General features: G+C 47.9%; 1 protein-coding gene and 2 non-coding genes across 11 annotated transcripts; all 3 read right to left on the reverse strand.

Moving 5' to 3' along the window:
* Positions 1 to 1,923: 1,923 nt before the first annotated feature.
* Positions 1,924 to 26,827, reverse strand: RCC1 (regulator of chromosome condensation 1). 9 transcript variants are annotated; one of them, XM_014853637.3, is made up of 14 exons: positions 26,724 to 26,781; positions 25,638 to 25,666; positions 24,853 to 24,893; positions 17,390 to 17,524; positions 8,766 to 8,847; positions 8,172 to 8,237; positions 7,062 to 7,249; positions 6,700 to 6,879; positions 5,780 to 5,876; positions 5,561 to 5,683; positions 4,897 to 5,052; positions 4,529 to 4,648; positions 4,038 to 4,190; positions 1,924 to 3,070 (listed from the first exon to the last, which is right to left on the reverse strand). In XM_014853637.3, exons 5-14 carry the CDS (start codon positions 8,836 to 8,838, stop codon positions 2,895 to 2,897), a joined length of 1,332 nt encoding a protein of 443 aa, XP_014709123.1. In that variant the 5' UTR covers positions 8,839 to 8,847; positions 17,390 to 17,524; positions 24,853 to 24,893; positions 25,638 to 25,666; positions 26,724 to 26,781; the 3' UTR covers positions 1,924 to 2,894. The 9 variants fall into 9 exon arrangements, with proteins under 9 accessions (XP_014709123.1, XP_014709125.1, XP_070366692.1 ...); XM_014853639.3 differs by lacking the exon at positions 17,390 to 17,524 and having other exon boundaries at positions 26,724 to 26,801; XM_070510591.1 differs by lacking the exon at positions 8,172 to 8,237 and having other exon boundaries at positions 26,724 to 26,770.
* Positions 24,981 to 25,184, reverse strand: LOC123286184 (small nucleolar RNA SNORA73 family). The gene has a single exon (XR_006528454.1). It is a non-coding gene; the product is annotated as a small nucleolar RNA SNORA73 family (small nucleolar RNA).
* Positions 25,774 to 25,977, reverse strand: LOC123286185 (small nucleolar RNA SNORA73 family). The gene has a single exon (XR_006528455.1). It is a non-coding gene; the product is annotated as a small nucleolar RNA SNORA73 family (small nucleolar RNA).
* Positions 26,828 to 26,944: the final 117 nt, after the last annotated feature.

Genomic DNA, 26,944 nt, shown 5'->3' on the forward strand with positions numbered 1-26,944 from the left:
TTTCAAAAATTTCAGCAACTGCCCCTCACAGAGGCACACTTCTCCATCTTCTGATTATAGTTTTTGTCAAAGCAATGTTGAACATTCACATTACTACAACTTCGTAAATATTATTTATAGCTGAGCCATATGCGGTACTATGGTTATATTTGTTTTGGGGTAACCAAACAATGGTTGGGAGATGGAGGAAAAGATAAAATTGAGAGGACTTAATGTGTCTGAATACACAAAAGGAGATTTACACTTCTGTTATGGACATTGGCACTGAATCAATGATAGTTATACCATAAAGCTAAGCATGTGAAAAACAAGGCAATTATTAACTACAGGGAATAAGAAAATTTACAATAGTCATAACAGCAAACACTTATGGAGCGTTTACTGTGTGCCTGTCACTGTCCTAACGCATGTAAAGCATCTACAGAGAGCTTTATAACTCTTACGTGCAAGACAAAGAAAAGGAATTGAGGTCCTGGGCTCAGGTGGAGGCTGATTTAGATCCCAGTCTGGTCCGTGCACTTGGTAGCTTTTAGACTGCAAGCAAGTCTCTTGACCTCACAGGGACTCTTTCTGGAGGGACAGCAATAACTATTCTGCAGGGCTGATGTGAGGATTAAATGAGCTATTATTGCATGTAAAGTGCTCAGCACAATGCCTGGCCCATCTTAAGCGCCAATCCACAAGAGCTGTTATTAAGAACAGGGTACTTTCAATCTGCTCTATTGTCAAAAGGGAAAACTCCAGTAAATTTAATCCAAATGGACTTTTTTTGGGGGGGGAGGGGAAGAGTAGAAGACACACAAATGCTTCTCTACAAAGAAAATATAATCAGGGCCACCCTGTGGTGTAGTGAAGTTCGCGCACTCTGCTTTGGCAGCCGGGTTTGGGGGTTCGGATCCCGGGTGGAACTATGTGCTGCTTGTCAAGCCATGCTGTGGCAGGCGTCCCACATACAAAATGGAGGAAGACTGGTACAGGTGTTAGCTCAGAGCCAATCTTCCTCACCAAAAAAGAAAATATAATCAAAAGTGTGATTTTTCCCATCTAAGAAGTCAATTTCTAACCAGTACAGTGTTTGCATCAAAACTAAAAATTCAAGCGAAAACAAAAATCACAGAATACATTTTAAGTTATTTTACATCATATTCATTTTTCCAAGAAGTCCCTAACATCCAAGAAGAATCCTCCTGGTGCTAATAAAACTTTCCTGTTATACATACACAGACCTGTTCTATCAGCATTGTCCACTGTAACTTTCTGCAATTATAGAAAGGTTCTATATATTTCTATGTTTCCAGAGTCCAATGCCACAGGCACTAGCTAAGTGAGATTACTGAGGACTTGAAGGTGGCTGGTGCAACCGAGGAAGTCAACTTTAAATTTTTACAAATTTTAATTGATTTAAATGTAGATAGCCACATGTAGCTAGAGACCACCATAGTGGACAGGTCAGCTCTCTGATTTGGTTACTCAAATGCCTGTGAAAATCTACATTAATATGCATAAGGTGTCTGAAGAGCTACTGCACCCTAATCATGTTTAATCAATTACATCAGGTGTTGAAAATGATACAACAGCAAGCTTAGTATATTTCTAGAGATGTACTGTACTTAAAGGTCTTGGTTTAGGATTAGAATATTAAAAGACCCACCCCGTGTTTTTCATATTATGCAACATAATTAAAAAAAAAATCCAGTGATTCCTGAAACAGAAACACCTAAGCAAAAATCAATCAACTTTTTTCTCTTTTTGGATTTGTATGGACAGCTGAACATCAACAGCTGACTGGCACACACCAAGACATCCTGACATCACTGAAGTCGTAGACGTGACCAGGTTCATACGCGTAGCTTGTCTGTCCTTCCCAACATAAGCAGGTGCTCCCTTAAAAGAGCAGGGAGTGTGCAGAAAACAAATGGCCTGTTTTATAAAACTCTAAATTTATTCAAAGTGTTAAAAGATTTCACTCTCCCCTCCAAAATACTTTACATTTAAAAAAATCAAAACTGTTTTCTATTTTCTCAGCCACTGTCCAAGCTGCTGCCTCCCCTTCTGGGGACCAGCCTCTGCCCCTCCAACCCTCTTCCCCTCCCTCCCTTCACTATCAATATTGCTATAAGTTTGTTTATAAAACCCCGCTTCTCTTTCCCCCACCATGTCCTGCCCTGCCCTGTAGGTGTGGCTTCCTTTCCAGATTTCAGGCCCTTGGCTGCAGGTGAGGCAGGTTGGACGGATGGATAGGAAGGTAATACCTGAAGAGCAGAATGCTTTGTGCTTCTGGGAGAAAGGCTGATTGGCTTTATTCTTGATCAAGTGGAGGATCTTTTTTTTTTTGCTCCATGGGCACCTGTTCAGGGCCAAATATTTGGCTTGGGGTTGCCCATGGCTGAGTAGCCCTGCCCCTTCTCCAGTTTCCCCCAGGCACAGGTCCATGACAGCCGGGTCTGATGACTATACCATTTGCCTGCCTGTGGACTGTGAAGGACAGAAGAGTGGCACATGACTAGAGTAGGAGCCCCAATTCTCAGAGTGTGGGCACCAAACAACCAGGGGAGGAAGTTTTGGTTTTTGGTAGGCAAACCAGGGTTAGCCAGGACCATGGGAGGTAGGAATGAGGGGGGAAAGGTCTAACCACATAGCTCTGGCATGAGCAATGTTCATTCTGATAAAACTCTCTCCCCTCTTCCATCCCCTCTTTATCCTGTAGGTCCAAGGATGATTCCAGACAGGAGGAAGAAAAAGACGGAAAAGATTCTGTTCTGCTGATGGGAAAAAGGCAGGAGATAACAGAGTCCTTGGGGCTGGGGGAGGCCTGCTGGAATCTGTGGTTGTCACGGCTTCCCTGTTCCGGGAGGGAGGGTGGTGGGGCCGGGAGCCAGGCCCTCAAGGCTTCATCAGCTCTGCTCCTTGTCCTTGACTAGTAAGACTGTGTGTTGGCCCCCACTGGACACAGATAAGACCACACGGTTCTCCAGCTGTTTGCCTGTCATCTCCACGGGGCTCCAGGCATCCTCCTCCTGCCCCGTGCCCAGCTGGTAGTTGGTGCCCATGCCCCAGGCAAAAACACGACCTACAAGGGAGAGAAATTTGGGCAGCTGTCTCTAGGATCTCTAGCCCCATCTCTCTGTAGTGTGAGAAGCCTAAGACATCAGCATGAATTCTCGCCTCAGCCTGTAGCAGCCTGGCAATGTCCCAGTCTCTGAGAGTTCAGGGAAGATGGGAGAAGCCAAGGAGATGATGGATAAGAAAAGAGTTTCATCAACTAGAGACCACAGTCCTTACACATTGCCAAAGACGTCTCCCTGTTCCTAGGCATGGCATTCAAGGCCCTATATGACTGGCCACTCCCCAAACCCTTACACCCCGCCCCCTTCATTCCCAGGATCAGCAAGTTTTGAGACTGCTCTGGATGTCCTGTGCCCAGGACGCCCTCCTTTGCTTATCGTAAAGGACTGAACCTTCAAGGTGTAGTACATGCCTCATTTCCTCAGGAACTTTTTCCACATAATCCCAGATCCAGCATCTCCACCAGCCCCAGACTTCTTTTCAAAGCCTCCACGGCTGTCCCACTCACCCACTCAGGCTCTGGCAACCACTTGTGCACACTCTCCTCTTCTGAGCTTGCCAGGACCCCAACTACTAAGCCTTCTTTCTCTTACAACTCCCTGGAAAGCTAGCCCATATTAGGTTGTACATAAACGGGTCACCATGGTGGAAAACATAAAGAGAAGCTTGAGTTAGGGGTCTGGAGACCTGGGGTCAAGTCCTACTGCCTGTCTGGGCCTCAGTGATATATGCCCCTTTGCTGTTTTTCTCCTCTACAGAACAAACCACTTTTATTAAAATAATCTGTTTACTCATTTTATGTTCATCAAAGCCAGAGCTTCTGACAATCAGGAGAAAAGTGAAGTCATCACAGACACTGCTCTCTGCATCTCAGCTACATCTGATGACAGATGTCAGAGCTGGCTGGGCAGTTTGGTAAGAATCACGACCCCCAGGCCCCAACCAGACCGAGTGTGGGCAACCCCACTCACCATCCTTGGTCACAGCATACCCCACAGAGGCCCCACAAGCCACTGAGGAGACGGCAGGCAGCCTGGAGATGAGGGTGGGTATGCTCTTCTCCTCAGCACCCTCCCCAAGGCCCAGCCGCCCATACTCAGCCCGGCCCAGGCTGTATGCTCTTCCTGTGGGAGGAGGGAGAGAGATGAGGAGTAGCAGAGGGCATGCTCCAGGTAGGCCAGGTGAGTTCCTGTATCGGTGGGAGCTGGTCCCCATCCCCAGGGTGTGGAGAAAGAGGTCTGCAGTGTCTCTTCCAGTTTCAGGGGAGGCCTGGGAGAACCCCCATAGGCCCCCACTGAACTCATATTTGGAAGAGCACCAGGACTCTGGGGGAAAGGGGTGACCCTTACGGACCCACATCTGGCCACACCTGGAGCAGTCCCAGGTTCCAAGGACCATGGTCTCAGGAGTGTGGCCAGGTCTGTGCCTAGCAAACACTCCACCACCAACCCAAAGGTCCCACCTTCTGAATCCATGCAGACTGTATGGTGCTGGCCACCAGAGAAGCCCACCCAGGACTTGGTGGAATTCTTGAAGGATGTCAGGTTCTGGGGTACAAAGCAAGATTCTGTGCCTGGGGTTCCTGGGGGAAGAGGCCAGGATAGAGTTGTCAGGGGTGAGGGTGTCCGAGGAACTGTCCTTTCATCCCTCCCACAGTGAGCCGCACCCCTACCCCCACCCGGGTACGGACAGCCTCACTTTATACATGACAAAACTGTGGCTGTGAGGGGCTAGGTGACCTCACCAAGGGTACACAACAAATGAGTGGTAGAGTCAGGATTGGCACCCAGGTCACTCTGGGCTATGCTGGATGCTGGGCTTGAGACTCACCAAGCTGATGGTAGTTGGAGAGGCCAAAGCCGTATACATGGCCCTCGTGGGAGATGGCAAAGGTGAAGTAAGCGCCACAGAAGGCATCCTGGAACCTCACGTGGCCCCGGCTTCCCCTGGACTTCAGCATCACACACTTGGGGACCAAGAGTCGTTCTGCAGGCAGAGAGGAGGCCAGGGTCAGTGGCAGACACACACGGCCTCTCCTCTCTGCCCTGTGTTTTCCTCCATTAGTACAGGCCTCGGAGGGAGGCTAGGCAGGGACTCTTCTCCCTGTTATACAGAAGAGGAAACTGAGGCTGAGAGAGTCCAAGTGCCTCACTCAGACTCCCACACCCATAAAAGGTAACATTTACATGGAACTTACCATGTGCCAGATATTCTTCTATGTTAACTCATTTAACTTCACAAGAACCCAATGAGGTAGGTTTACAGGTAGGTAGGTTTAGAGACGAGGAAACTATGTCCAGGGTCCCATAGCCAGTTGGTGGTAGAACCAGGATTCAAGCCCAGGGTGGTCTGGCTCCAGAGTCAGAGTTCTTAACTACCACCGCAGGTCTATCTGATGTAAGCCTCAACACACACAGAGAATCCTTCCTGCCTTTGACCTTCATCAGGGGGTGGCTTGCCAAGTTGCCCCGCCAGAGGGACCTAAGCCACCTACCAAGGCCCTGCCGGCCACCACGATTAGCAAATAATTCAGGTACACGGCCCAGCTGGCCCTGCTCCCCGCAGCCCAAAGTGTAGAGGTCGCCATCAGCTGTCAGCATCACCAAGTGGTCGTTTCCTGAGAGTGAGAAGAAGGCAGGGATGCAGAGCTTGTCTGTAAGGCCCAAAACAAGGTTCTCCAACTCCTGTCCAGAGCGAGTACCCCCGGACCCACCTGAGGCCACCTTCACCACAGGCATACTCAGCTGCACTTGCACGGGCACCATGCTCTTCTTCATGGGCTCCAAGAGCCCGATCACACCATTATTGTCCTGGAAGGGAGGGGCAGAGCACTCACCCGCCAGTCCTGCCTGCTCCTTACCAGCCAGATACAGGCTGGCGGGCAGCCGCAGAGTTGTCTGGTGAAGGGCACTGGTGGCAGATGGGGATAGAGGGGTGGGCAGGAGCCAGGCCACATAGTGAAATACTTTTGAATGAAATCATACGTGGTCTGTGATTTGCATTAAAGTAAGGGGAGTCGGGGAGTGGACAGGAGTGGAGAGGAAACAAGTTTGGCCACAAGTTGATAATTGTTGAGGTGAGCAGACAGGTTTTCAATATATTATTCTGATTATTTTTATGTGTTTAAAATTTTCCATAAAAAAAATTTTAAAATAACCCTGATGAGGAAATACCTCATCGGATTCCTTCATTTTTGACATTTCAAAATAAATTAAATACCAAAGAAGCAAAACAATTTTAATGCTGAATCTGCTTTTTAAACTACATTCCTGTCTTGGAAATTCTGAGATGTGACAATTTGCCCCCCAAGTCCCTGAGAAGTGTGGAAGAGGGCTGGGCCATGGCGGGGTTGAAGGCAGGGAGACGGGTGAGGACAGCAGGCTTCCTGGATCAGCCTCAGCCCAAAGGCATCCTTGACCCACCTCTTGCCCAAGACACACACTTTATAACATCAGATTCAAGGAAACAGCCAGTGGTGTAGACAGGCCTGGATGAAGAAATCAGAGACCCGGGTCTGGGCCTTGATTTCCTCACCAGTAAGTACAACAGGGGCGCGGAGATGGGTTATCCTTGGGGCCCCACCAGTTAATTCTGCCTGCCAGCTCCCATGCAGTCTTCCAGACCCAGTCTTACCCGGAAGGAGCCCCAGAGGAAGACACGGCCATCCTCGGTGAGGGCTGCTGTGTGACTGTCTCCTGCTGACACCTGTACCACCTTCTCTTGTAGTTCCACTTTCCCGGGGACCATCTCTGAGCCCTCCACTGATGTGTCCCTTCCCAGGGCACCCTCATCATTGCAGCCGAAGGAATAGACCTGTGCCCAGGATGCCCCAATTAGTGCAAGGTCTGGCCTTTTAGTCCCTTCTTGGTTAGGCCACTCCCTGTTCAGTTTGCCACCTCCATCTACACAGAGGAAATGTGTGGCTCAAAGCTCCTTCCGCAAGCCCCCCAACCCCAGGCCCTGTCCAATCCTGTGCCCCCCTGCCCCAAACCTACCTGACCACTTTTGCTTAGACACACAGTGTGCATGCCCCCAGCCTCGGCCTGCACAACATCCTCTGGAATGGCCACCAGGGCTGGCTTCTTCCTTTCCAGCACATTCTCGCCCAGTCCCAGCTGGCCCACATCGCCCTGGCCCAGCGTCAGCACCAAGCCGGGTTCTGTGCTGTGGGACCTATGTGAGACTGAGGGGTGAAGAAGACAGTCCCTGAGTGTGTAGGATGACAGGAGAGAGGAGCGGGCACTGCATGGGTTCTGGGATCACACAGACCTGGGTTCAAGCCCCTGCTCTGCCACAGACCATTAGTATGACCTTTCTAAGCCTAAGTTTCTTCATCTGTAAAATGGAGATAGCAACAGTACCCGTCTCATAGGTTTTTGTGAAAACTGAGCACTGTATTAACACGAGAGGGAGGAAAGGGAAAAAACGAGGCAATCGATCTTGTGAAATGAATCTTAGTGGGGAAGGGAAGAGAACAGTGGGGACACAAGACAGTTGTCCTGATTGGCTGTAAGTTTTTGGTCAGGAGCCATGGTGCCAACAGTGAGGGCTCAGGTAATGTCCACCCTTTACTGACTGCTTACTCTACTAATGTTAAATTGCTTTGTAGTCCTCCATATTACCCTACAGACCTTCCATATTTAAGATGTCGTTTTATAGGAATGGGAACAGAGGCTCAGAGAGGTCGAGGAATGTTCTCGGGGTCATAGAGCTAATAAGTACTAGAGTTTGCACTGAAATCAAGGGAGTCTATCTGGGTCAGAACAGTCTCTAGCCTCCATCCTCAGGCTGCGACTTCACTGCTGGACCTAGTCACACTGAGCCCCTCCGCTCCTATTAGGGAGCAGACTGGCGACTAAACAGAAGAGGCAGGAATAAGGACCGACACAGGTTTGCGGACAGGCACGCGCCAACCAGTGGGCGGCATAGGGCCATCTGCTGGCCAATGACGGCCGCCCGCAGCCCAGAACAGCCAATGGCTTCCAGCCCCTCCCCCTGAGGGTGTGGCCACGGCACCCAGGGCCGCCGCGACTGCGCAGAGGGTGCCCTGGGCAGGGAGCCACCCGGTCGGGTTTTCTGGTCAGAAGGGCTCGGCCCGCAGGCACCTCGGCAGGAGCGGGCGCCCGGAACGTGGCGGGAGGCAGCGGCCCTCACTGCCTGGTTACGAGGGTCTGCAAAAGACAGACACTGTCTGAGTGTGGGTCCACAGTTCCCCGGCCCAGACTGGGGGTGGACTTCTCTCCGCCCCGTCTCCCTCCAGGGTCCCCGGAGAGGAGAGCACAGCCACCTCCCTCAGATGCTACCAGGGCAGGATCTCTGTCTCCTCACAACAGCCCAGCGAGGCTGGTGCTGTTCTCGCTTCTATTTTATGAATGGGGTAATCCAAGCTCAGCAAAGGTAGTGTCTTGCCCAAAGTGACTCAGCTAGAAAGTGGCAGAACCAGGACTTGAACTCAAGTCTGGAAGTCAGTGGTCCTAACCATAATGCATTACTGCCTGAGTGCTTTTAGACAAGTCTCTGCCCCTGTACGATCCCCAGACGGTGGGATTCAATGAGCTACAGGAGACCCTCCAGCTGGGTGGAGTTCCCATACTTCCAGGCCCCTCAGCTTCAAACGTCAGGGAGGAAGGAGCCTAGTCCCCGATTCCCGGGGCTCCAGGAGGCCACTCACACGGAGAGAGATGCCAAGGCCAACTTACCCTTCGCCTTCTTGCTTTTGGGGAGGGCATCTTCTGGAGGTGACCTTCTCTTAGCTATACGCTTGGGTGGCATGTTCCTGTCCTGAAAAACCCAGGCAAGTACTCCATGTCAGAAATGGCAATCGTTTTTCCTGCTCTATTTAGGCAATGTTCATCAAAAAACCCTAAAAATGGTGACAAGAATTGCCCAGCAATTTGGCTTCTCAGAATTTATCTGAGAACAAGAACAGAATAATAGATACACCCAAAGACTAAGTTCCACAAATATTCTCTGCTGTTTTCTTCATAACATTCAAAAAACACAAAAACAACAAAAAATGGAGCAACCCATGTGCTCAGGGACTGGCTAGATAATATGCGGTATATTCACAACAGAACAGTATGAAGTCATTAAGTGATGCTTTTGCAGATTTATTTATTGAACAGGAAGATGTTCACCATTGCCAAATAACATAAGTAGATTGAAAAGCAGTCCAACATCCCATTTTTCAGGGAAAAAAAATGCATACACATGTAAAAAAATGTGTAGACAAATATGTGCGAAGAAATACATACAATATCAATAATGGTAACCTCTGGAAAATGGGATTATGGACAAATTTTACTTTTTTTTGTACCTTCCTATATTACCTAAGATGTTTACCAAGGAGCATTACATGTATTTTTTATTTTATTGTAAAAAATCAAAACCTTGAAGAACAACATTAAGTGAAGTATCTCTCATAACTCCCCCAATCCTGAGATAACCACTAGTAATTCTGGTGATGCATTACTGTTATTGTCAGACCAAAAAAAGAGGAAGCTATTTTCATTAAATAAAACCAAACCAGACCATTTGTGCCCTTTGATCCAAAAGTGCCACTCCTGGGAGGAACCTGGCTTTCCTAAACAGTCCAACAAGAGATAAACACCGTGTGTACACGAACACACAAACACCAGGTGTTACAAAAGGGGGAAAGGAAGTCACCTATGGATGACAAGAAGGGTGTAGGACCTGGGATGATGCAGGGCAGCTGACATCCCTGAGAGCTCCCCTCCTCTAACTGCAGCCACCTCCCCCAGGTCTCCGTGTCTCCCCCGACGCTGCTGAGAACAGAGATGTTCTCCTAAGCTCTCTCAATTCCAACCCAGCCCAAACTGTGTCCAAAGCCTTTTTCCTCCACACGTGCAGCTCTGGAAAGAAATCTTCATTGAGCCCTGGTCTTGAAGGTTGTGAAAGACAATCACATTGTCTAACCCTGGGCTTACAAACTCTGGACTGTGATCCTTCTGGAATGGATGGTTCGGGCCAGGGCACTTTCGAGTTATCCAGATGCAGAAATGGTATAGCACGGGGCAGTTAAAAGCACAGCCTCTGGAACTCGAAGCTAGACTCAGCTACTTTCTAGCTGTTTGACCTTGGGCTAAGCCATTTAATCTCTTCATGATTCAGTTTCCTCATCAGTAAAACGGAGATAATAATAGTTTCTACACCTTTATGAGTTGTAGGATTAAATGAGTTAATACTATAGAAATAATTACATAGAAAGTGTTCGATAAATTAATACTGGTGTTGTTATAACATCGAGGGCCTGCCCCAGGTAATGCTCAGGCACAGCTCTAATCTAACCCACCTCTCCTCCATTTTATAGATAAGGGACAGAGACTCTACCCAAGGCTACAAATGGAATGAGAACTCCAAGAGCCCTTCTCAGGTTCACCTGTGGGCCAAACCAGCACCCCTCTCCCGCATTCCTTCCTCCTCTCCTTCCAGTAGATCCTAGAGCCCCAGCCTCTCCAGGTCCCCACTACTTTATGGTCTATGAACACACAGCCAGTGGCCTCTGAATTTCTGGGCACATTTCTGCTGACTATCCCGAGGGAGGAGACCAGAGTACTGAAGATGAGGAAGCAGCCAAAGGCCTAGAACCTGTCCCGCCTGTGCAGGTGGAACTTCGACAGGTTGTGACTGGCCCAGCTCTGACTCTGAGAAGGTGGCAGTTCTGAGCCTCACCCAACTTTTGGTCTCCTCCCCTCCAAACTGCTTCTTTGAGACCCCTCTTTCCACACTAAAAACGCACATTCTGGGGGATTAGAGGGAACTGGATTCACCTGCCAGAGCTGTGGCTCGCTCGCCCCTGCTTTTGTGACCGTGGTTAGCCAGCAGCCTCACCCTCTCTGAGCTGTATCCTCGTCTGTAAAAAGGGAGGCCATGACTACTTCTCTGGGCTGCCGTCAAGACTGAATGAAATGTCTGTGAAAGACTGCAGTGCTAAGCACACAGTAAGTACTCGGTACACACCAGCATTTATCCATTCATTCCACGAGTATTTACTGAGGGCCTATTACCACCGCTTGGCTTTGGGCCAGGTGTAGCAAGGACTAAGGAGACTAACCCTCTCCCTGTTCTCATGGAGCTGACATTCTAGTAGGAAAGAAAAAACACCAAATTATTAGATGGCGCTGTGTGAAGGAGAGGCAAGGTGATATGATAAGAGAATAACTTAGGGTCACACAACAACGTGAACGTGCTTAATGCCACAGAACTGTACACTTAAAAATGTCAAAATGGTAAATTTTATGTTATGTATATTTTACAACAAAAAAAATAAAAAGAGAATAACTGAAATGGGGAAGAGAGTGGTCAGGGAGGTGACATTTAAGGTAAGACCTGAAATACAAGAGAAAGCCAGCAGGGGAAGACCTGGACAAAAGCGTTCCAGGAAACAGTGTTTAGGAACCTGGGGAGGCCAGTGCGACTGCAGCTGGAGCAGGATGTCAGATGGCACAGGGTGAGCAGGGGCTGGATCACGCAAGGCCTTAAAGGGAAAACAGAAAACTTTTAAGAATGACTTCACCAAATTTTCATTTTGAAACGACTGTTGTTCTGCCTACTATAAAGAAAACGGAATGGACTGGAAGAGGAGGCCACAGCAGGCATCCACGTGAGAAACGAGTGTGCCTCGATTTGGTCTGAGGCAACAGAGAAAAGTAGACAAAACAGATCAACTGAGGAGACAGACTCGATTTGCCAGGGGATTAGATGTGGGGAGTGAGGAATCAGGATCCCCCTGGGAGCTTGGCCAAACACAAGGACTCCCAGGCTTTGGTTTAAATGATGGATGGTAGACTTCCGTTTAGTGAGATGGAGAACACGGTGGGACAAAGGAGAGGGACCTGGAGCTCCATTTTACCAGGTGTTTTCATTAAGTCTGAAGTGCTTAGGAGCCAACCAAGAAGGGATGTTAAGTAGGCAGGGCTGGGTGGGTCAGGGGGTGTGGGATATAACAGGTAGCCCTTGTTTCAGGTAGACAGCTTGTACTCCTGGCCAGGCTGGCAGCCAGTTCATTGTGTCCAGGGCTCTGTCCTGCCAAAGGTAAACCTCCCGTCAGTTCATCCAAATGACTTGTAGCAGTCAGCTGTGCCGGGGAGGGACACTGTGAAGTAGCATAGAAAAGCACTTACAACAATAAGTTAAGTGAAAAAACAGGAAACAGAATGATATCAGCACACTGGTACTGATGCTAAGCTGACCCGGAGGCAAGGCCTGGAGTGGAGATAGAAAAATAAATATGAGATGGTTGGTAACATGGGGCACCAACAAAAAAAATGTGTTACTGTGGGTTGGGACCCACCCAGTGAAGATCTCCTTAGCCACCTGTGTTTTGGCTAACATTCTAGGGCATCTCACTGCAAGCTGGCCACACTGATCCCACTCTACAGATGAGGAAACTGAGGCTCAGAAAGGTGAAGTATCACACCCAAGATTAGAGGAGGAAACCAAGGTCTCAGCCAAGTGGGCCGGACTCAGAGCTGGTGCCCTTGCCTACTTCCTCCGCACACTCCCGGGTCTCTCGGCCTGCCTGGGAACTGTCTCTCCTACCTTCCCCGCCCAGAAAAGACTGGAACTTGTCTCTGGTCTTCCTGCTCCACCCCCATCCCGTTTTACAAGTCATTCATGATCTTTCTAAATCTCGAATCTGAAACAAGCTGCTTCCTTGCTCAGACTCCTCAGTGGTTCCCTCTGTCTGGAAGATAAAGACCCTATTTCTTAGCCTGGTATGAGGCCTCCAAGGTGCAGGACTGACATAACTTGGCCTCGTCTCTTACCTGTCACATCCTCCTTTCTCTTCCCACACAATCTCAGGCTGTTCTCTCCATTCCACTTGCATCTCTGTATCTTCCCATCCCTTATCCTACTGGAAGAACTGCTCCTCAGACTCACTTCCACTGGTAAACCACCTGTGATCCCTTTCCTAATCCTAAAGGAATCATTCTCTTCCAGGGAAATCAGGACAGACTTTTGCATCATAATTACTCTAATTTACATGTTTATCCACCATAACAATCTACTCCTTAACATATAAGCCTCTCTGGGGCAATGGCCACTCCCATATTCTATATGCCAACAAGCTTTTACTTCTGACAAGCTGAAAAAGAAGGCACTACCACTCCTATTTCACAGTAAAGGGAACTGAGGATCAGAGACGTAAATTTACTTGCCTAAATTCACACAGCAGTAAAGGAGAGCCAGGAATAGAACTGAGGTGTATCTGATTGATTAAAAATAAATAAATAGGTCGGCTAAAAGCAGGCCACAATCCAGCAGGGGTGGAGGCAGCCTCGGTGGGCCTCCCCAAGATCCCCCATGAGCTTGGCCCAACACAAGCAGCAGAGGACAGAAGCCAGCTGAGAAGAAGAGGGTGAGACCAGAGAGGAGACACTGAGGCAGCCTGAGAGGACGGGCCAGGTGGGTGATGGATCCACTGAAGCACGTGGGGAAGGACAGTGGGTACAACTCCCTGCTGCAGTGCGGAGAGCACCGGCTTTAGAGTCCGACAGAGCTGAGTTCTCCTGGAGCTTGAGAATCTTCATCTCTCAAATGGAGAACGCCAGGCACTGCACAGTGCTGTTGTGAGCGATGCCGGAGGCAGGGCGGGCGATGAGAAGGCACCTTCTAAAGGTGGAGCCCTGTGCCTATTACCCCCCTGCATATCCTCCACTGCACACATCAGTCCTTTATACAGACGCCCTCTCTCGCTGCTCTGGGTGTGTTTTCCTAACCAGACAGCGTCTGGGATGGGAATAAGTAGTATTCTTTTGTCCCCACCCCTCAACCCCTAAGAGACAAACATAGCTTCCATCTTTCTGGAGCTCATAGTCTGGGAGAAGAGTAAGAGAGACACAGTCACAAATAACTAAAAGTTAGATACAGAATCAGCTTCCACTAATAGGCACCTGTGGCGTGCCAGCCTCTCCCAGAATGCTCACACCTGCCCTCTGAGGTAAGCATGATCACCCTGGTTTTATAGATAAGAGGCTCAGTGGAAGGCAGCCCAGGCCACACAGGGGTGGGAAGAAATCCCAGATCAGGGCTAGAGCTCCGCCCTCCCCCCTGGGCTTCAGTTTCCTGTTTGGTGAATGAAGGCACACCAGACAAGACAGTCTAACAGGGGCCTGGCATTCCTGCTGTGACCCCCTGTGACCTCATTTCTGCAAAGGGAGACAGAGTCCTCTCTGACCACAGCAGCTGTCCTCCCCACCCCCACGTCAGGAGGCAGAGATTTGCTGCCAAACACCAAGGCTGAAGAATCTCTTTGTGAGACAGGTCCCCAGGAGGAAAGGGAGGAGAGGGGCTCATCTGTCAAGAAACATCTGCTAAGCTCCTGCTGTGTGCCAGGCACAGAGCTGGTTACTTCACCCCAGGGATGCTTTCCGGGGGATCCCCCAAAAGACAGAGCTGTGCGTGGCCTTATGTGTGTTCATTTTCCCCAGGGGAAAGGGGCTACAACTTCTACCAGATGCTAGAATCACTACTTTAGAGAATATACATGATGTTAGTAATCCTCACCATATACCTGTGTCATTTTACAAGTAAGGAAACTAAGACTCAGGGGGATTGGGAGGGGGGCCCAAGGGCACCCAACTAGGAAGGTGCAAAGCAGAACAGGATTCCTGTTCTTGGGATGTCTTCACAACAGGAGCCTGGTGAACTCCTAAGTCATCTTTCCAGACTCCATTCCCAGGCCCTTGGGTAAAACCTTCCTTGCCTCCCCCAGCCCGGCCCAGTGTTCCTTGGTCTTGCATTCTAGACCTTTCAAGACCCAGCCCCAGCTGCCTCATCTTGTCACTCCCCTCCTTGTACCCTGTGCTCCAGATGCAAACCCCTGTGGTAGCCTTGACCACAGCCCTCACCTAATCCTTCATGCCTTGTACGTGCTGTGCTCCCCGCCTGGAGCACCCTTACCCCTCCACCTCAGGTCTGCCTGAATAACTCCAATGTTCCTTCAAAACTCCGTTCAAGAGTCACCTCACCTGCAAAACCCTGACCCTCCCAGGCAGGGTTGGGTGACCCCCTCCCAGTTGCGTATCACTCCATACCCTCAGCTTCTGCTAGGGCCCACAAGTCACACTTGGTTGGAGCATCTCAATTAATATCTAATGAATGAATGACTTGCCAGCAGCTGCGCCCCTTGCTCCACGGGCATACTTCGGTGATCACAGTGAGCCGTAATTGTGTCCCCAGACGGGTCTCCCCAAGGAGACGGGGAGCTCCGTACAGGCCACATGGGGCCCTTCTCACCACTGCAGCCCAGCCCTGCAAGCGCGGCACGGAGGAGACAGCCGGTAGAGAACGTGTAGACAGAAGAGTTGACGCGGAGTTCACAGCACACCTCTCCAACGGATCAAGAGTCGTCGTCCTGGCGCATGTGGGCGCTCAGATTTCTGTCCCTGCCGCAGACCCTCACCAGCCTACCCTGGAGCGCCTAAAGCAGACCCGCGCCGGGCAGGATTCCTCCCCTTTGTGCCATCCGCGTTCTCCAAACGAATGCTGGACACAATCGCTTCTCCCGTTTTGGAGAGGCAGCCCCGCCAGGGCGCCCGCCCCGGCCCGCGAGGAGCGCGGTTCTGCGCACCGCGGTCGGCGAGGTCACGGCGGCCGCGCGCACCGCAGCCGGCCGCGCTCCGGCCGTTTGAATCTCCCGCCTGCGCGGGCGCCGCGGGCCGGGCATGACAGGCACGGCGGCGGAGGGGCCGCGCGGCCCTCGCTCGGGCGAGGCGGGGCCCGGCCAGCGCCCGAGCGCCCCGGGGCCGGGGCCACACGCGCCCCCACCCGCGCCTTCCTGCCGCCCGGCTTCACGTGCGGCCGGCCCCGCGCGCGTGCCGCTCGCGCGCGCGGGCAACAAGCCCGGGTCCGCCGCGGACGCCCGCGCGCCGACGGTGGCCGTCCCGCGCGCCGCCCTCCGCCCGGACCCTCCGCCCGTGACGGCGGCGACCTACCTCGCTGCAGGTCGGCCACAAGGAACTCCTCCGCTCGCCGGCCCGGCCGCGAACTGCCCCAGAGCATGCGCTCTGCAGGCCTCCGGCCCCGACCCCGGGCCAGAAAGGAAAACAAAGAGCCCGGCGGCCCCTGGCGGCCGCCCCGGGAAGTGCAAGTGGCGCGCTCTGGCTAGGGAGCTCCTGACCAGGCTCTCTCCATCCTCGCCCGGGTGTACTGGGTGTGTATTTTGGAGACTCCAAACAGGGACAAGTGGACTGACAACCAGAAAGACTGCTTGAAATCGAGGTATTTTGGGGAAAGTCTTGTGTGGAAGAGACTGTACGGAGGAAAGAGATAATGATCTTCCCTGCTCTCAAGAGAAAGATGAGAAATCAGACTATCAACAACTACACAGGGCTCTGACAAGGGTACGCACAGGGACATCTGGCTCAGCCTGAGGCTTAAGAAAGGCTTTCAAGTTAAGTCTAAGAGGGCAGGGCAGCCTAGGAGAAGCACCCCTTGCAATGACAGGAAGCAACGAAAGCCCGGGGTGGTTACGGGAAACTGCCAAGGTTTGACCGGAGCAGAGGGTGCCTGTGGGAATGTCAGGGGAGAGAACTGGAGAGGGACAGACCATGGCAGCAGGATCCTGTGTGCCTAAGGAATCCCGCCTCTATCCTGAGGCAATGGGAACTCTGGAAGGGATCTGAGCACGTGAGTGACGTAACAGATTTTTATTAAACAAAATGGAGAACGGACTTGGGGAAAGGGAAACTAGGAGTTGGGGGAACAGGAGCGAGGGAGATCAGATAAGAAAGAAGATAAGGGGGGCCGGCCGGGGCGGAGTGGTTGGGTTCCCACACTCCGCTTTGGCAGCCCAGGGTTTCACCGTTTTGGATCCTGGGCGCAGACATGGCACTGCTCATCAGGCCACGCTGAGGCGGCGTCCCACATGCCACAACTAGAAGGATCCACGACTAAAAATATACAACTATCTACTGGGGGGATTTGGGGAGAAAGAAAAAAAGAGGAAGATAAGGGTGTGAATTGGGGTTGCCAGCTGGTGATGGAAAATAGGCACCAAGCAGACTACCCTCTCCTGTTAACACACTCCTTCTTCAGGATGGATTCGAACAGTCCTTGAGGATTTCAGGTGTTCCCCGAGGTGACCTTCAGGGCATCTGATTATGTCTGGAGGTTCCCCATGTCAGGGCAGTGAGCTCTGCTGAGGGTATTTTCTCCATTTCATGTTGACTGTGACTCTGAAAGTCATTCTATCATACCTCAACTCTAGACGGACACTTTTGATGAGTGTTTACCAACTGAATTTCTTCAACTACGCAAAGCCCACCCCAAAGCACTGTCCATCTCCAGGGTCTCTTACCTCTCCAAGTTTACCTCTGCCTCCATCATGGACTTCTCTTTTGGATGATATCCTGTGAAATTTCTCCAAGTTTTACCCCTGGGGTCTCTGATCTCTCTCTGCTGTCTTCCTCCAAGATCTTATTCATTCACGTGACTTAAAGTAATTGTAAAATGATTATCATCACCTATTTCGTAAAACCCTTTGTGAACCACAGAAACACATCTGTCCGTGTCCATTAGCTTATTTGTTCATCACAAAACCCTCATGACATTTGGAAAACGAGAAAAATGAGGTTCCAAGAGGTTAAGCAAGTCCTCTGGGGTCATCATCCAAGTGGTAAAAGGGGACCAGAACTCTCATTCAGGGCTAAGCCATCACCTTTTAACTGAGAGGGCAGTTCTTCTCGTCTGGTTCTGACCTCTACCTTTCAGTCCTATGCCACTACCCCGAAGACCCAACACCCAAAATAAAACTCGTTTCCCATAATCTGGACTCCAACTTCTGCCTTCAAGCCAAGGTTAAGATTCTCTGAGAAGTATAGATTCAGATCTTAACTTTTCTGACTCTTCCCTCTCCTCTCCTCTTCATTTTTCTATTTCCGCCCCTCTGGTCTAATGCACCATCCTCCTGGCCTCTGCTCCCACCTCTCATCCCTTCCCCTCCATTTCATTCCACCTACATCCCCAGGTTAGTCTCTCTAAATCATGGCTGTGAGACCTTGCCCTGCTTATATATTTCTTCAGTGCTGTGCTTGGAGCACCAGGTGGTAAATGTACCAACTTGTTGATTTCCCATTTCCCCCTTAGCCTCTGTGCTGTACTCTGAAGGCCCCCATCCATCCTCATTCCTACCTTCTCAACTCTGTCTAGGCTGTTCTCCCTCCCAGGTGCCTTCCTACCCAGCTGAAACCTTGATATATTCTAAGGCTCAATTCAGTCCTCATCTCTGTGAAGCCTTCCTTGGCCCCACTTACCTTTTCCTTCTCTGAACCTAAATATCTATTTTGTTTCATACTCTATCATTGTTTTATTTGTTGAACACAAACCACAGTAAGGTGAACTGTCAATTGAACCTGACCCAGAACTCACACAGATAGAAATAGAAAGACATTAAAAGTTATTATAACTGTATCCCATATGTTCAAAAGTTAAGTAGACACATGGAAGATATAAAGAGACCCAAAGTGAACTTCTTGACAATATCTAAGAAGACAAATACACTGAAGAAGATAATATCTAAGAAGACAAATACACTGGATGGGATTAACAATAGATTAGATACTGCAAAAGCAATGATTTGTGAACTTTAAGGCATAGCAATAGAAACTACCCCAAATGAAACACAGAGAGAAAAAAGAATTTTAAAAAAGTGAATTTAGCATCAGTGAGCCATGGAATAACTTTAATTGGCCAAATATACATGTAATTAGAGACACTGAAAACAAGGAGGAGCTGGGGACAGAAAACGTATGAAGAAATAATGGCTTAAAAATGTCCAAACTATGAACCTACACATCTGTGGTGGTTAATTTGCATCAACTTGGCTAGGCTTTGGTGCCCAGCTGTTTGGTCAAATACCAGTCTAGATGTTGCTGTGAAGGTATTTTTTAGATACCATAACATTTAAATCAGTAGACTTTTTTTTTTTTTTTGGGGGAAGATTAGCCCTGAGCTAACATCCACTGCCAATCCTCCTCTTTTTTGCTGAGGAAGACTGGGCCCTGAGCTAACATCCACGCCCATCTTCCTCTACTTTATACATGGGATGCCTATCACAGCACAGCCTGACAAGTGGTGCATAGGTCTGCACCTGGGATCTGAACTGGTGAATTCTGGGCCGCTGAAGCGGAAGGGGTGAACTTAACCGCTGCGACACTGGGCCAGCCCAAATCAGGAGACTTTGAGGAAAGCAGATTATCCTTTATAATGTGGGTGGGCCTCATCCAGTCAGTTCAAGGCTTTAAGAGAAGGAATTCTGCCAAGGTTGTCTCTGGGTTCAAGACTGCATAATCTGGGATTTCCAGCCTGCCAACCTGCCCTACAGATTTCAGACTTGCCAGCCCCCACAACCACGTGAGCCAGTTTTTTAAAATAAATATCTATCTATCTACACACATACATTCTATCGGTTCTGTTTCTCTGGAGAACCCTGACTAATACAAAATCCAAGAAGCTCAAGGAACTCCAAGTGCAAGTCCATCAAAATCAAACCGATCAAAACCAATAATAGAAAATCTTAAAAGCAGTCAGAAAAAAGATGTTATGTACAGAGGAAGAAGGTAAGGATACAACAGAGGAACAAAGGATACAATGCAAACAAGATGACAGTGGAGCAACAACTCTCAAGTACTCCAGCAAAATTATATCCAGTAAAGTATATCCCGCAAAAACATCTTTCAAAAATGAAATGAAATTAAGTATTTTCAGACATACAAAAGCTGAAAGAATTAATCACACACACAGACACAAAAATCACCAGCAGACCCATAGTAAAAGAAATGTTAAAGGAAGATTTTTGGGCAGAGAAAAGTGATACCAGATGAGAATTTGGATCTACACAAAGGAATGAAAAGCACTGGAAATTTAACTGCATGAATAACTATGAAAGATTTTTTGGGGCTGGCCCGGTGGCTCAGCCAGCTAAGCGCACGTTCCGCTTTGGCGGCCCAGGGTTCCCAGTTCGGATCCCAGGTGCGGACATGGCACCGCTTGGCAAGCCATGCTGTGGTAGGCATCCCACACAGAAAGTAGAGGAAGATGGGCACAGATGTTAGCTCAGGGCCAATCTTCCTCAGAAAAAAGAGGACTGGCAGATGTTAGCTCAGGGCTAATCTTCCTTGGTAAAAAAAAAAAAAAAGATTTTTTCTAATTGCGTGTTTAAATAAAAATAATGTATTATGGGTTTTGTAACACATATAGAAATAAAATACAATAACAAAGACTGGGGTGAGAAATGTAAGATTTCTGTACCACAGTAAGTGAAGTGATACAGTATCAATCGAAGGTAAACTCTGCTAAGTTAAAGATATGTACCAAATTCTAAAGCAACCACAAAATAAAACAAAGTTATGGCTAGTAAGCCAACAAAGATAAGATGGAATCAGAAAAAGATACTCAATTTTTTAAAAAAAGGCAGAAAAAGAGGACAAAAGGAACACAGAATAGATGAGACAAACAGAAAACATATATCAAAATGAGAAGACTCAAAACTAAGCAAATTAATCATACAAAAGCAAACAAGATCTAAACACTCCAATTAAAAGGCAGAGATTGTCATAAGAAATTTAAAAAAACAACACAACTATACACTGCCTGCAAGAAGTGCACTTTATATAAATATACAAATAAGTTAAAAGTAAAGGGAGGGAAAAGGCATACTGTGGTAACACCAGTAAAAGAAAGCTGGAGTGGCTATTATTAATAGGAGACAGTAGATTTCACAGTAAAGAATATTATTGAGATAAAAAAGGTAATGATAAAGGAGTCAATCAAAATGCAGAATCCTAAACATATACGCAACTAATAGCAGAACTTCAAAATACATGAAGCAAAAACTGATGGAACTTGTAGGAGAAATAGACAAATCCATAACTACAGCTGGAGATTTCAATACCCCATTCTCAATAACTGAGAGAACATGTAGGCAGAAAACCGCAAGGATATAGTAGACTTGAACACTTTCAATCAATTAGAACTAACTGACATTTTATAGAACACTTCACTTTGCTTTTTTCAAATAACAGTACAACACACATTCTTTCCGAGTGTGCGTGAAACATTTACCAAAACAGACCATATTCCAGGTCACAGAACGAGTCTCAGTAAATTTAAAAGGATTCAAGTCACACAAAGTATATTCTTTGACCACAGTGGAATTAAAGTAGATACCAATGACAGAAAGACCTTTGGAAAACTCCTAAACATTTAAAAACGAACACTTTTTAAGTAGCCCATAGGTCAAAGATGAAATCAAAACGGAACCTATTCCACTAAACGCCTATATTAGAAAAAAAGAAAGGTCTCAAATCAATGACCTCAGCTTCTGTTTTGGGAAACTAGGAAAAGAGGAACTAAACTCAAAGTAAACAGAAGAAATAAATAATAAAGATCAAAGCAGAAATCAAGGAATTAGAACACAGAAAAATGGAGTCGACAACCAGTGTTTGCTATGTATCAGGCATAGTACTAGGTACTGAGTTGACACATAGGGTCCTATTCCTTGAGGATTCCCCAACTAGTAGGTTAGATGACTATCACCTGAAAAATAATCACATCAGAATGCTAATTATCATGATGGAATGTTCAAGGTGCTGGTCCTGCCTGGGAGAGAAGCCTTCTATATACTTAGGGCAATGGGAAGTGAGGATGGAGGTTGCGAGTTCAGGGTCTAGAGACAGACCTTCAATTCCCACTGTGTGACCTTCGGCAAATAATCTAACCTTGATTGTCTTCCTCCTCTATAAGAAGGATTTAATACAAGTCCTTGCACTGCATAGGGCTGTTGTAAGGATTAACGAATGCCAAGCACAGGGCAAATCCTCACCAAATATCACGTACTAGCATAAAGATGTGGGTTCCATCCATCTGAGGGAAAGACATGCACAAAGAAAAGGGGGAAAGAGGGAGGGATGGCCAGGGAAGGGCTCTCGCTCCCTAGGACTACACTCATCTCCACTTAGACATTTTCCAGAGTCAAGTAAAGCTATGCACATAGTACGTTTATAATTCATTGCAACTGAGACTGAGTTCTTACAGTGCAGTGGTTACTCCACTAGCTTAAAACAAGAGTTCTGCGGTTTAAACTAGGAGGAAATATTTTTCGAGGTGCGACATGCGAGCACAGGTTCTATAGCCAATGCCTTGCTCAGACTCACGCTCTATCAATTACTGGCTGTGTAACGTGGGCAAGTTCCTCAAATCCTCCAACTTCAATTTCCTCATCTGCAAAATGGGCACAAAGAGACTGCCTACTTTACAAAGGTGCATGGGATATTAGATGAAATAATGTACGCAGACTCCACCCCACAGCCTTCTTCAAGGCTAATAGTGTATCACATGGTCTTGGAGTTAGATTCAAATACTGTTACTAATTAGGTGATCTTGGGCAAGCTACTGACCCCTGAAATCTTTCCTTTTCTCTCCTGGAAAGGCAGGGGGTGGCTCTCAGTGAGATAAGCCTGGTTTAGTAGTGGACAAATGGTGGTAGACTTTATTCACTAATACTCGATACTATATCCCTAGCTGTTTGCGTGGGAAGTTAGAGAATTTTAAACTCATTGTACTCATTATGAGACTGTAAGCAGCTTTTTACAAATATTAACTCACTTAATTCTTACTAGAACCCCAAGATGTAGGTACTTTTATCATCCCATCATCCCCAATCTAGGGATGAAGAAATTGAGGCAGAGGTTAAGTGGCTTGCACAAGGGCACACGAACAGCAAGTGGTTTTATCAGAATTCAAACCCAGGCAGTCTTGACTCTGACTTAAGCAACAAAGACTGTCGATATGCAGAAAAAGACCACAATAGTCTGGAGGTCTACAGGGAGGTTAAGTGGCAAGCCGAAGCTTGAGGAAAACACAGCGGGACCTAGAATACGGGCTGACATCTTTGCTTTAGCTACAGTTGGACACCATGAGAAATATTTCCTGCCCAGCATCAGCTACCCAGCTCTACCTGATAATTTCTACCAAAAACCCTATAAATCCTCTGGCTGTAAGGAAAAAACACTATTCATTTTACTGAGCATCTTCTCTACCAAGACAGTACTTGGTAATAATACCAAAATGAGAGCTGGACAGAGGTGGTGCTGGGGAGAGAAACAGGATCCTGCCTTGCATCCGGCTCCCTCCAAGTCTGCAGGGGTTTGATGCATTTGTAGAGGCTCCGCTTCCTAGTTACGGATGTGGGCAATTATCTAGCCTTTCTGTTCCTGGATTTTCCCACTTGAAAGTGGATTAGATTAATAGGTATCCAAATTGTGGAGATTAACATGAGAAATGCTTAGAGCAGTGCCTGGCACAGATAAGCATTACTAGTGTTGCGCATGGGCATTACAAGTGTTGCTACCAGTTCAGGCAGATGACCTTAGGCCTCACCGTACTCCTGTCAAAACACCCAACATCTTCCAGAGTTATTGTCCGTAATCATGGCTGTTCCGTACTCACTAGTTCTCAGCACCCTTATCCTTTTGCCCTGAATACTGCCTTTCAGACTGTCCACCTGGCCATTCCCGGTGGCAGTTTGGGCCATGATCCAATAACCCCCCATTCCCTTAAACCTGACTCCAATGGCTTCAGTTTACTCACCCTATCTTGTGAAATTCACTCATAGCCCAACTCAGAATCCACTCTTACCTTCTAGGTGGTTCCCTACTAGTCCCCATCCTTCAGGGCCTCGTTTCCCTCTAATGCTGGCAGCTTGTACATGGGCTTGACAAGGGTTCCATTGTGACACATACATCATTCACAGGTAGCCTGACAAATCTTCAGGCCCAGGTGTACCACTTACAGATCGTAGAGGCTTAAGTAGTATTAACAGCTGTGTCTTAACATTTGTACCAAATCATGTAGTTGTTAACGTCAATTTGCCTGTACTACATTATGAGAAACTGAAGACAGACTGGTCCAATTAGGAACTTGGATCTATCATTCAAAAGCCACGTCCAGCGGCCTATGGTATCATCTGAGAACACACCTAAATTCATTAGAGACCAGTGCCTTAACCATTTCCCACATTTGAATTTAACTAGCTATCTGACTATAATGAAAACGAGATTTACCCAAGGAGCTATTACATGGGCCCTATGTAACAGTGAGTCAGAATATGCATTTTCCCAACACTAAACAAGTGACAATACTAAGCTAAAGAGAACCAATCAGGCATCAACTGTAGTATTTTTTCTAACAAGCAATTCCAGCCATAGAATGCTTTTTAGCTGCCAGCGATCACATTTCCACATAAAAACGAAGCACACAAATATGCATAATCATCTTTATTATAGTTCATAAACACATTACAAACGGATATGGATTTCTTAAATGAAAGGCATCTAAGTTCTGCTTTCTGTTCAGGTTTAATAGTTAGAAAATCCAGTTTACTAGAGAAGGGTAAAAAAGGCGATGTAGTATCTTAGTGTCATTATGGTAAGTTTTCACCTCACAGGCATTCTGAATGGGTCTTATGGTCTCTGGGCCTCCTAGGCCAAAGGACCATAGTCATAACAGATCTGCCCATACTCAGTGTCTTCTGGAACTCTTCATAAATTTTTGTGGGCACCTGGCCAATGGAACATACTATTACTCTACCAGTTCTGAAGGTTTGGTTTTAGGGCTACACATTAGAATTTGCACTTTTAACCTCCCGTTCCCCTTTGATTTCATCTAAAGGGCAGTTTTTAAAAGAAGTCAAATGCACCCAAGATTATAAGATTTTCATATTGTCCACCTTATCTTCCAAAAATAGTATATTAATCACTTTACCAAGTCTCTCTGCCAAAGTTTGGTGGTGAGGTTCTTCTCTCCTGAATGAGAATGGAAAAAAAAAAAAAAAAAAAAATAGAGGATTAGACTCATATTTACCATCTTACTTAAACTGCAAATTGTATAGTAGATGTTTCCTGCATGGTTTGTCTCCTCAGTCATGGTCCACAGGACTCTGAGAAGCTGTAGGAATATGCAGGCGCAGACTCAAGGCCCGGCTTCATCTCCAACGTTGTGGAAAAGGACTGTACATCACGGGGCGGAGCCCTATGCTCCCCTACGCCACCTGGACAGAGCCCGGGGAGAGTGACCTCCCGGGGTATCCACGTTGGAACGCCTGATTAAACAGCATTATACCCCTCAAAACATTTAAGAGATTTCATCCCATACTACACATGTAGATCTGAGACTATTTCATGGTTCATCTACTGAACCCGTTATTCATTGTAGGAGTATGCATATGCGCAACTTGATCTCCTCTATGGTGGAAAGGATTGTCCATGATACTGAACTCTTACCTCCTTTACACACATGGAGGAGATACACGTTATATGGCTCATGCGCAAGTTGTGCTAACTGACCTTGGCTATGTCACCGAAACGGTCAGTTTTTTCATTTGCAAAGTAGAAATCTTCCCCATCACACGAGAATTAAAGATGTAACAATGTATCGAACAGTAGCATCATGTTCGCGAAAGGAACTAAACTCAGAATGGTTAAATGTTTTATGCAAAATAGTGACAGGCAAATACTGATGAGCCAAAAGCAACTCGTAGTTTTACTCACCTCAAATCATTTGGAATCTTGAGCAAACACTGCAAAACAAGGTAGGTAAAAGCTTAATCCAGCAGTACCGTAGAACCGATCAAAGCAAATTTTTCTTTCACTCCGGATCTAGTTAGATCCAGGTGCGGTGCTCTAGAGCTGTTTCCTGCATGGTTTGTCTCCTCAGTCATGGTCCACAGGACTCTGAGAAGCTGTAGGAATATGCAGGCGCAGACTCAAGGCCCGGCTTCATCTCCAACGTTGTGGAAAAGGACTGTACATCACGGGGCGGAGCCCTATGCTCCCCTACGCCACCTGGACAGAGCCCGGGGAGAGTGACCTCCCGGGGTATCCACGTTGGTTACAACATTTTACTTAGACTACCGTGCTACGAATTAATTTCATCCAGCTGATAGCGACTTCCCAGGGATATCCATGTAGAGATGGATCCTAAACTCCCAAAATGTCAACGAAAGTCAAGTTCAAGGCCAACCAGCAGCCACACATCAGTAATCTGAATTAACTTTCAGCCAGGTACCCCAAACATATCCAGAAAGCCCAACAAGCCAGTAGCACGCTGCCAAAGAAACGGTAAATGCAGAACCGTTGAGACGGCAATTATAGCTCATGCATCTTTTAACCGACCATCTGGGGTCGGGGTTACCCCAAATCGTTAAAACAAGTGGCAGCAGCATCAAGAACCGTCCGCTTCGAAATCAGAACTCTGAAACTCGCATGGGCGTCAGGAATGTCCTGCGTACACTGCACTGAGGCGGCCAACGCGCCTCCTAGGACGTAAGGTTAACAGACGGCGCAACAGGGAATAGCGAGAAGGGGGCTGAGCGTTTAGCTGTCGGCACGCAGTGGCAGCCCTGCAGGCCTCCGCGTTTCCGCGCTAGCTAGCAGCCCTCGGGGACGGCCCAGCCCCGCGGCTCGCGCGGCCTCAGCGGCCCACATCCGGCCCACCCCCATTGCAAGGGAAAGTTAGTTTGCAGGACGCCGCTGAAGCGAATCCTTGCAAGTTGTAAGACGCCCACGGGAAGTCTGGTCGGCCGGCCCGGGATAGCAGATCAAGAGCAGACGAAGCACACGGCTAGAAACACTCACCAAACAAATCCACAGCGCAGCGTTAGCCCTCTCCCAAAAGACCGGTTGGCTCCCCGGCATCCGTATTTATAGCTACTGAAGCGCGCGGAAGTCAAGAAATGACCATTGCGCCTGCGCCGTGCCATGCGCAGTTAGGGAGTTAGAAATTCGCTAAGGGTGCTGGGAATCTACTTCAGGTTAAGCCCCACCCCTACCTGGCTCAGAGTCCTCTCGCGACACTA

This window comes from Equus asinus, chromosome 5 (assembly GCF_041296235.1).
Source record: "Equus asinus isolate D_3611 breed Donkey chromosome 5, EquAss-T2T_v2, whole genome shotgun sequence".
NCBI lineage: Eukaryota > Metazoa > Chordata > Mammalia > Perissodactyla > Equidae > Equus > Equus asinus.